Genomic DNA, 11,271 nt, shown 5'->3' with positions numbered 1-11,271 from the left:
GACGCATCAATGAGCGACGCGGGATGCGTGCGTCTACCTTTAAGTAGTCATAAGATAGACTGCTAGGCTAAGTCACATGTGCGCGCTGTCTGTACAAAGGTAAGCTACCTAACTTGAAGCGAATGTATCCATTATATATTCGTTCTTTCTCATCTCTCTCGTTCACCGATCTAGAACGTAATCGTTCTCGCGATAATCACGATCTTTCGCAAGTACTGACTAGTCTACGCGACGTGCTCTCATGTACTCGACAATTGCATGCTTCGTAAGTCATCCTCGCGACTCGTGTCCGACACTCATCCTCGCCACTGCCACTCTTGCCATGCATCGGTTCTAGGGTGGTCGCGGGTTGGGGGGCATCTGGAATCAATTCGAGGGTCTGTCGGCCTTAGTCGTCCTTGGCACCAGCGCGTGCACGACCGGGGTATGGGTCCTATAGCCGTTGACACTGCATAACGGCCTGCGGTCAGTCCCCATGGGATGATTAATTTCTCCCCCATGTGGCAGGGGCTGGCGTGACCGGTTATAAGGCCTCGCTAGGGGCCCTCGGCTTGGTTTTGGGTGTTTTTCTGGCTCGTTGATTGCCCTCGTTCGCGAGTAAGTCATGGCAGAGTCTGTGGTGGCTGGGTGGACTAGGTCCGATAGCGAGGGTGCCGAGGTATGAAGTTGTCTTGTACATGAGAGTACGTCGCGTCGACTAGTTGGTCTTTCGAATAATCGTAAACTCGTTCGGGCGCGTCGCGATTGTAACTTAGTTTTTCTTTGCTTCCTCAATTTGTGGGAACTTAGAAATATTAGAGTCGTTTTAGCTTAATTCGCTTCAGGTTAGATTAGATATCTTTGATACGGATAGCGCCAGCAGGCTGCGCCACTAGGGCGCATGTCGGGTCTCGATGCGTAGCCACCTCCACGTGGTGAGACCTGGTAATTGGTATCGGTTTCCAAAGATTTTTCTTTCTAAGACGATACCAAGCTAAGAGCTGCGCATGCACTATTACGTAAATTAAAATATTGTTACAATTCACGAGTATAATTCTTATTCTTCAGGTTCGATCAATGGATTGCTGAAGAATTCTAAAACACGAGAATAAATTTTCCCTACTGAAAAGGTTGACAGCACTCTCTGAACTTCGATGGAAGACGTTCCTTTTAGATTTAACAGCCGATTGTTATTTAAACCAAACATTCTGGGAGATGCTGGATTTTTCTGCACTGAAGTTACAATCCGCTCTTCTTGGCTGAATACCGGCTGGAAATGATCTCGTAACAAGATATTAAGGTAGTTGTAAATTTATTTCATTTACTATATTTTTGATGCATGAAACATCGTCGGTATTATATATATTAAGTTATACTCTGTTTACAGATCAGCTTCGAAGGAGTTTCCAAAAAGCAATTCGTTTTTCGCAATTATAAAGCTATCTAGTATTCATCGAGAAGGGAGAAAAGCATTGCGAAGAAAATAATTCTACGTGTGTACTCCTCAAGAATAACATCGAATTTTCAACGTGAAAATTTAACTCGTCAGAGACATGTGCTTAGCTGTTTGCCATAAATATATGCAAATACGTATTATGCAAGTGTAATTGCAAGGTAATAATAATATAAGGTCTTGTAATTAACACTAGATTTACGGACGCTGTCTGTATACTTGTTTCTAAGGACACCTGTCAAATTGACAGGTAAAGGAAACCACGTGCCTTCTTTTTAACGATTAGTTTAATTTAAAAACAATTATATATTATATTAACAGTCTTAATATAAGTTAACTAAATCTGTTACCATCGTATAATTGGAGCAATCCTTCCGTCAAATTGACGGGTTCCGTAAATCTAGTGTTAAATTAACCTTGTAATATTAAAACGTAAGGTATAGATTATTTTAAGCCGTGACACTTGAATAAACGATTCATTTTTTGATTTTAATGCGGTAGGCCTCGGTGATTTAGATTAGCGATTGTTATTATTATTTATTATTGTAATATGAAATATCAGCGTTTAATAATAATATTTAATATCAGCGTTGGAAAGACAGAATTTCGTAAAATGGTAATTTCTAAAGATAAAAATTTGTTAAAATTATAACGAAAAATTCCCCCAATGTAGAGCTTCGTCGAAACTTTAGAAATACATTGTAATTTGCAAAAATTTACGAAAGTTCGCCAATTTCGCAACATGTAAAAATTTCATGCGTAAAAATTTTCAAAGCCCACGAATCTCGAGGGAAAGAAAAAGTTCTTTTTTTTCACCGTGTTTCGACTTCGTCGCGCGTCATTTAACACCGAACGGAATAGCAAAAGGTTTTCAGTACGTCACTACGCGATTATTTGAGGAATACCGATTTTTTGGCCAATTTTTCTGAAATAAAGTTGAAATACCGGTATTGCGACACTTTCTCTTTCCTGCTAAATCGCGCCGATCCCGATATTTCGGGCAATAAATGATTTAAATATTTTTCCATGTTAATCGTGTTCATAAAATTTTGGTATTTCGTCTGTCTTTCTTTCGTCTTACAAAGATGAGTCCTTCGGGACACCGATTTAGTTGAAAGTTTGCAGGTTTGTAGATATCGTCATACAGTTTAAGAAAATATATCATTGTAGCCGCAACTGTTCAATAGTTTTTGAGATATTTAGGATTAAAGTTTTATTACTTCTTTAATTATAGATTTATTTTCACTAGTTTATAAGTGGAGTCGTAGCCTAACGGGGGCAGTCGAAAATTCCTATGGTAAAAGGACCTAGGGTTCGATTCCAGTTCATAGTTGATTCTTTGTACAATCTATATTTTATTTTGTATTCATTTATCGCCTATGAAAATATTGTAAGTAAAATTTATCAATAAAAAAATTTATTTTTTACGCTTTCTTATGCAAGTATATATTCATTATAAAATAATAAGAATGTTATGCAAGAAAAACAGTTTTCTACAGCAATCTTATTTACTATTAACTAATTATTAAATTAAATATTGTATAAGAATGTTATTTATAATTTCAACTATGTTGTGTAGCTATAAATGTTCATGAATTAATTACAGAAACTTGGAAATTTATTAATTTTCTACTGTCGAATTGATTTATTAAGGTGTACTATTAACGCATTACCAGAAGAGGTATCTAGTTCGAATAAAAATTTTACCGCCTGCGATCAGCGCCATCTATGATTTTGGACCAAAAGTTCAAAAAGTGATAGGAATACAGAATTGGCAAGGAGGTCGTCGACGAGCTGGTCACGTGACAGACAAGGACAGAGAGAGGAAAGAAAAGGATAGAAGCGCTCCGGCAGTGAAAAATTATTAATTACTCCACTTCTGTAATTAATTTATGAACTTTTATAATTTCATTGCAAAGCTGGAACTTCAGGCTACATTCTTATATAATATTCGTAATGAATTTAACTCTAAATTGTCAGTTATTAATTATTGTTTGATGGCGTGTATGATTTCGTAACGGCGGCCATCGCGATCTTCCGTGAAAATATTTAATACTAAACGAAATTAGAAGCAAAATGTGATCAAAAGTTATATGAGAAGATTCGCAAGAACACTGTCTTTATAATGAGTGCATAAAGTTTCATAAATTAGTTGCGTAAAGGATAGTAATTAATGAAAAACAAATGGCGTCTTCGACAATCTTCGACAACAATTCAAACACTGGGTAGAATAATCATTAATAATTAATTAATTGGGGACAAATTTATATCGAAAAATATATTAGAAAGTTCTTGAAGGATCTGGCTTTACGATGCAATTATAAAAGTTCATAAATTAATCGCAGATTTTGAGTAATTAGTGAAACTTCCACTGCCGATTTGATTTATTAAAATATATTCGGAGCACATAACCAGAGTTAGTAAGCTGACAACAGAGCCGTCTATGTTCTAGTTGCGGAACCCGAGCTTCAAGTCTAAAATCATAGATGGTTCTGATGTCAGTTTACTAACTCTGGTTATGTGCTCCGAATATATTTAGTAAATCAAATCGGCAATGGAAAATTCACTAATTACGCAAAATCTGTGATTAATTTATGAACTTTTATAATTGCATCGTAAAGGCAGATCCTTCAAGAACTTTCCAATATATTTTTCGATATAAATTTGTCCCTAATTAATTAATTATGAATAATTATTCTACGAAATGTTTGAATTATTGTCGAAGATTGTCGAAGACGCCATTGGTTTTTCATTGATTACCATCCTCTACGCAATTAATTTATGAAACTTTATGCACTCATTAGAAAGACAATGTTCTTGCGAATCTTCCCATATAACTTTTGATCACATTTTCCTTCTAGTTTTGTTTAGTATTAAATATCTTCACGGAAGATCGCGATGGCCGCCGTTACGAAATCATAGACGCCATGAAACAAAAATTAATAAGTAACAATTTAGGGTTAAAGTCTTTACGAATATTATATAAGAATGTAGCCTGAAGTTCCAGCTTTGCAATGAAATTATAAAAGTTCATAAATTAACTACAGAAGTGGAGCAATTAATAATTTTTCACTACCGGAGCACTTCTATCCTTTTCTTTCCTCTCTCTGTCCTTGTCTATCACGTGACCAGATCGTCGACGACCTCCTTGCCGATTCTGTATTCCTATTACTTTTTGAACTTTTGGTCCAAAATCATAGATGGCGCTCATCGCAGGCGGTAAAATTGTTATTCAAACTAGATGCTAGAAATCAATTCGGCGGTAGAAAATTAATAAATTTCCAAGTTTTTGTAATTAATTCATGAACATTTATAGCTGCACAGCAAAGTTGCAATTATAGGCAACATTCTTATAAAATATTTAATTTAATAATTAATACTTACATGAGCGATAGGTTTTGTATTTCCTGTAGTAAATAAGATTGCTATAGAAAAGTATTTTTCTTGCATAATATTTTGATTATTTTGTAATAAATATATACTAGAATAAGAAAGCGTAAAAAATAACTTTTTTTATTGAGAAATTTTATTTACGATTGTTTATTTACAATGTTTACATAGGCGAAAAATGAATACAAAATAAAAAATAAATTGAAAAATTAACAATCATTGGACGAGAATCGAACCCCGGTCCTTCAGCATACAAATTCCCGACTGTTGCCGTTCACCTACGACTCCACTTATAAACTAGCGGAAATAAATCTATAATTTAACGAGCAATAAAACTTTAATCGTAAATATCTTAAAAATTATTGAGTGTTTACGACTACAATGACATTTTCTTACACTGCATGACGATATCTACATACCTGCAAAGTTTCAACTAAAGCGGTAACTCGAAGGACTTGCACTCTCCTCGTTAGTCGAATTACGGAAAAATAATGTTATCTAAGATAAGATACGTAAAGTAATTTAAAAAATTCAATTATAATATATTCAAGAAAGAAATACCGAATTATAATTTCATATGTGTTTATTACGATGTCAAAATTTTATATTATATAGGTATGTATAAATAATAAGAATAACTACGCACACACTTCCACACACACTTCCACACACGCGCGCGCGCACACCAGTATAATTGTGTAACTATATAACTGTATATATATATATATATGTGTATATGTATATATACATATGTGTATACATATATACGTGTATATATATATATGTGTACGTATATTAAATTCTTGAATATAATAAATATATCTCATCATATTCTCTCGAATCAAATTTTTTTCACTCCCAATATTCAAAATTTTTCGAACATTTTGAGCATTCGCCATAATTTTCCATCGCACCTACAATACTTCAAATCGAGTATCCCTCATCTACGAAACCACCCTTCCGCAAACTAAACATCACAGACTCCACATGCGTTCTACTACTCTGCGCTATTTCCAACTCGCGTTTAAATATCCTCGTGTTTGGGTATCACCATTAAATATATATATACGTATATATATATATATACGTTAAAATCGTTCTCCCATAGGCGCCACACCGCGATACCTCGCGGAAATTGTTCGCAAACAGTGGCAAACTAGCCGGCAAACAGTGGCCATCGGTAATACGGTCTTCGGTTCGAATCAAGTTAAGAATGAATGTGGCAAGAGTTAGGCGGTGAAATTACGTATCGTGGACCAGAATAACGCTGACAAAGATACACGATTGCACGCTCGTGTACCATTGGTCAACGAAACGGTACATTAGAACACGTTAAAATCTACGCTTTCGGTATTCCGTACGCTTGGTTAGCCGCGACGTGTGAACCACCGTGAAAGTGTAATTAAGACAGCGTTGCTTAACTGCACCTGCGGCTGCATTTCATGCGACAAGTGTCCGACGAGAGCCATAAACGACCATCTAGCGCACTGCTTCCAGAGAGACGCTTAGTTAGTCCAGGTTAAGTTGAAGAAACAAAACAACTTCGACAGGTGTGATCTTCTGGGGCCTGTTGTTTCTCATAATTGCTGCTAATAACAACACAGGTAAGAATAATCAAAATGCGAGTAGGCAAATATTTGATAGACATAAAATACAATTGCAATATTCGGAACAAATATCGCAGATGGTAAACCACTAGCATAGTTCGCTCAGATAATATGAGGGTTATTTAAAGTATGCGAAATGAAGTCCAAATCGAATACGACGCGAAAAAGAACGAAATAATCGAGAGCGTACCACGCCTCACAGAAACAGCGGATGAACGCGAGCTTTTGAGGCATGGTAGCTTAGAGTGCCCCCTACACGTATGAGTAGTTATTTTGAGTTTTGAGAATGAGTCCGAAAATCCAAATTTTTCGACACGAAATCGACAGGAATATTTCTTCATACTTGCCTCGTAAAAAATGGTCCTCCGAATTAGAGTGCGATTTTGATACCAGCGTGTTCGGCATGCACTCTGCTATTATGAGCCTTAATTTGAGGACGAAGATGCAACCGGTACTCCCGTATGAGCAAAAGTAAGATGACAATTTCGCGAGCTTGCCACGCCTCACAGGAGCGGGGGATTAGCGCGAGCATTTGAGGCATGGTAGCTTAGAGTGCCCCCTACACGTATGAGTAGTTATTTTGAGTTTTGAGAATGAGTCCGAAAATCCAAATTTTTCGACACGAAATCGACAGGAATATTTCTTCATACTTGCCTCGTAAAAAATGGTCCTCCGAATTTGAGTGCGATTTTGATACCAGCGTGTTCGGCATGCACTCTGCTATTATGAGCCTTAATTTGAGGTCGCAAATGCAAGCGGTACTCCCGTATGAGCAAAAGTAAAATGACAAATTCGCGAGCTTGCCACGCCTCGCAGGAGCGGGGGATTAGTGCGAGCTTTTGAGGCATGGTAGCTTAGAGTGCCCCCTACACGTGTGAGTAGTTATTTTGAGTTTTGAGAATGAGTCTGAAAATCCAAATTTTTCGACACGAAATCGACAGGAATATTTCTTCATACTTGCCTCGTAAAAAATGGTTCTCCGAATTAGAGTGCGATTTTGATACCAGCGTGTTCGGCATGCACTCTGCTATTGTGAGCCTTAATTTGAGGACGCGGATGCAACCAGTACTCCCGTATGAGCAAAAATAAGATGACAACTTCGCGAGGGTACCACGCTTTGCAGAAACAGCTTATTATCCCGAGCTTTTGAGGCATAGGTAGTTAGTGTGCGCCCTACACATGTGAGTTTGTGGTATTTGCATGTGCTCGGTTGTTATGAACGTTTAATGCGAATTTTGTTGTAATGACTATTTATTATTATTAACAGGTACTGTATAGTCTTCCGTGCTATATGTATTGAAAAAGAATTGTGTGATACGGTAATATTTCATGCTTCTATATACAACTAATTACGAAGTCCGATTATAATTTTAATTGATTAGTCTCCAAAGAATAGGTAACATATTTTCGACTGCTGTGATTGTCTGTACATAAATGCAGTAAGTACATAACGTATACATGAAACCTTCCACTTGATTACTCGTGTCATTAATCATGAATATTTATCCCACCAATAGCTCCACCACAAATTCATCTGGCTATGCTATCGATCCAACGTAAACTACCTCAAATTACCAATGAGTAAACCATCGCAGAAAATAGAGTGAACCGATATGAAACGAAACAATATCCAACAATCAGACGATACTCGATACCCAACACTCTCCAAAGCATTCATTTTTCCGACAATGGACCTCAGTCGCATCAGTCATACATGCGTTACAATTTTCTCGTCGATCGATACATCCGATGAAGTTTTTCCATGAATCATAAAATCCCTCGCCTCATCCAATCAGACACAGCGGAAATGACACGCCCCGCGATCTCCGATCTAGGCAACAGCGAACGGAAGTTCCGTGGCCTTTGGCCAATTTACGCGGTTGCTTTTATAAGCGAGAACTTCGCGGCCAAACGTTATCGCGTTGTTTCGCGGAAATAAAGCTAGCTTTTATGGTAAAGCAGCCGATATCTTCGTTTAACCAACCTCTCCACGTTCGATTTACGAGAAACCGTGGGGTTTTCGCGTGAAACAACGCCGGTTGTTTATCGACGGTCACGTGCCACGATTAACGCGATCGCTATCCGATATTTCAGCGCCTTTATACGAGTCCCTCGGAAATCAGTGCGGTTAAGTCTATTTTCTAACACCCTCTGATTTCTGTAAATTTTAATTCAATCGAATCCACTAAAGACACGATACATTGACATCGAATTTCTATCGTGACCGAAGCAAAAATGGAGGGAAGAGAAGAAAGCACCTAAACGCCATAATAAAATGTCGAATTCTCGGAATGTCTCTTGGCAATTCGATAGAAGTGGCTGAAAAATTCCGTGGCACAACTTCTCGACGGTCTCTCTCTCTCCTCTCCGTTCTCGCCGGAATTTCAGTGGCGAATAGCCTACATCGGTGAAAAATTCTTGAAACAACACTTCCGAGTCCCGAATGCGAGCAATATTCGCGAATCACGACGATGTCCCTGGAGCGGAAGCAAATGGCGGAACAAGGTATTTTCGTGGAAATCGCGAAACGTTCTTTGTAACGTGGCGAATTCGCGACTGGCTGGCCGGCAGAATGCGAGTTGGGAAATATGGAAATAAAAGAGGGCAAAGAGAGGAAAAATGCAGGAGGAACGAGGTCGGAGGAGTCGCGTGTTTAGGGCGTAAATTGCAGAGGGAACAACGCTGGTATTAAAAGCGCGGGAACGGAAGAAAAGGGGAACGAGCAGGTGCGTGGAAATAATGGAAAGTACGTAACGGCTACAAACAACAGAAGCTGCCAGGACTTTTGGATAATTAGAGCGTGGAAACAAAATATGCTTGGGCCAAAGTGTCTGGTTTATTGATGAAGTTAACACGTGCTGTTTGCTCTTTCGCTTCTCGCAATATGCAGATTTAACGGCTCGTTGAAGCAAAGGTACTGAAATTTGGACGATAACGTGACGCAGGACAGCGTTTACTTGCGTGAATCACGTATTTAATCGCTATAAGGAGGTCTGTACACTGACATGTCTCGTGGCCTAGCGTGGAATTGATAGGAGGAGGGAGTCACGGGATAAATACATATATTCGCACACAGCATCGCTAGTAATTAATAATTAATATAACATTTCGGGTATAACAAGTATGCTAAGCTTAACCTTACTCGCTAATACAATCTCTCGAACGCTCTCACTCTCTTTCACACATTGCCACGCTGTCAGCTGTCACTGACCTCTCACAACTCTCTCATACTCCCAATCCGACACGTTAACAACACATCTTTTTTGATTACAACCTTGCTCGCACTCTTACAATCTTATTCAACCTTACACTCGGTCTTCTTTCATACACAGGTTCTCTTCCTCGATCATGCATTTGTCACGCGACCTCGCCCTTGGTGGGCCAGGTGCTTCAAACACGCAGGATGTACTCCAAAATCTTCGCTCCTCTTAGGCTTTCGATCTTCTCGCACGCAGTCACTTTCCTCCTATGTCCCAAACGCTCTTAGCATTCTCTCATGGCCGCACTCGTTCCATTCCTATACTACTGTGATCAGCAGATGCCACAGCGAGGGGTGACGAGAGACTAACGTCGAGTCAGGGCTACAGTTCTCTACAGGTCGACCATGTTGCTTGCTTGATTCTACAACAACAAATCTACAATTAGATCTAGAACTCGTACCGTTTAATTAAAAATACGTTCGTGGAAAAATTGTAAATATATTCGTATGAATGCAAATTATTTTGCTCTTAAAAGTAGTATCGCAATGACGTTTTTGGGACAAAAACCTGGGCCCCGAATGCTAAAGAATGCTTCGTTCCACGGGAGGGGTTCCGCGGCGGGGCCCGTCAACCTAACCTAACCAAAGGGTTAATTTTTCCCGTGATTACATATTTATTTGAATTTTTCCTCCGTCTCTTTCTCCGAATTCAGAATTCACGCGTGACAATTTAATCACTGGTTGAAATTATGCTTTATTCATCTGTACAAATTTGCACTTGTCAAAAGTGTGTACCATGGCAGACGTACAGATCCGTTAACGAGTACGTACGTTTATTCGAGGTCTTAATGGGGGTATAAATCAAGACACGTGTCGTTGTTATTGGCGAATCGCGGATGCACAGTATGTTCTCTGCGCGATTTTCCTGCAGGAATGAATGGAAACACGGAATTTCCACGTTCGAATGTAGCTAAAATTGTAATGGTGCGGAGTTTGCAGATGTCTGCGACCGTTTGTCAACCTGCATACGTACTCGTATTCGAAACGTGCACCGAGTGTACAGGGAACGAGTGTTTACGGACAAAAACGTATCCGCGAGAATTCGTCATCGATGCACAGAAAGCAGATTGAACGACAGGCGACAGATACCCATTTATCTTCGACAAACGCACGCGAACGCAAACGGAAAGCGTGGTTCTTTTACGGCGCCATATTGCCTGAAACGCTGCCAGAGATTGCGAATACTCCAATATAGTAGTAGTAATAGAAGACAGTAGTTGTAGAGACAGCAATAGCACAGACAGTAAGTAGTAGTAGTAGTAGCAGTAGTAGTAGTAATAGTAGAGACAGTAGTAGCAGTAGTGGTAGAGGTAGTAGTAACAGTAGTAGTAGAGACAGTAGTAGCAGTAGTAGTAGTAGTAGTAGTAATAGTAGAGACAGTAGTAGCAGTAGTGGTAGAGGTAGTAGTAACAGTAGTACTAAGGACAGTAGTAGTGCAGACAGTAAGTAGTAATAGTAGTAGTAATAGTAGAGACAGTAGTAGCAGTAGTAGTAATAGCAGTAGAGACAGTAGTAGCAGTAGTGGTAGAGGTAGTGGTAACAGTAGTGCCAGAAACAGTAGTAGCAGTAGTAATAGTAGTAAT

The 11,271-nt window shown here is 38.8% G+C and overlaps 1 protein-coding gene across 1 annotated transcript in view; it reads left to right on the top strand.

Moving 5' to 3' along the window:
* Positions 1-604: 604 nt before the first annotated feature.
* LOC108552389 (uncharacterized protein DDB_G0271670-like) overlaps positions 605-11,271 on the top strand; it is a 14,177-nt gene continuing 3,510 nt past the window's right edge. The window contains exons 1-2 of the mRNA XM_017906902.1: positions 605-658; positions 10,929-11,130. Coding sequence (XP_017762391.1) covers positions 605-658; positions 10,929-11,130 — 256 coding nt within the window. The remainder of the gene's footprint in view (positions 659-10,928; positions 11,131-11,271) is intronic.

The sequence above is a fragment of the Eufriesea mexicana genome, unplaced genomic scaffold, assembly GCF_001483705.2.
Source record: "Eufriesea mexicana isolate 0111107269 unplaced genomic scaffold, ASM148370v2 scaffold6379, whole genome shotgun sequence".
NCBI classification, from domain to species: domain Eukaryota; kingdom Metazoa; phylum Arthropoda; class Insecta; order Hymenoptera; family Apidae; genus Eufriesea; species Eufriesea mexicana.
The sequence above is the reverse complement of the archived record's forward strand: the minus strand, read 5'-3'. Positions and strand labels throughout refer to the sequence as shown.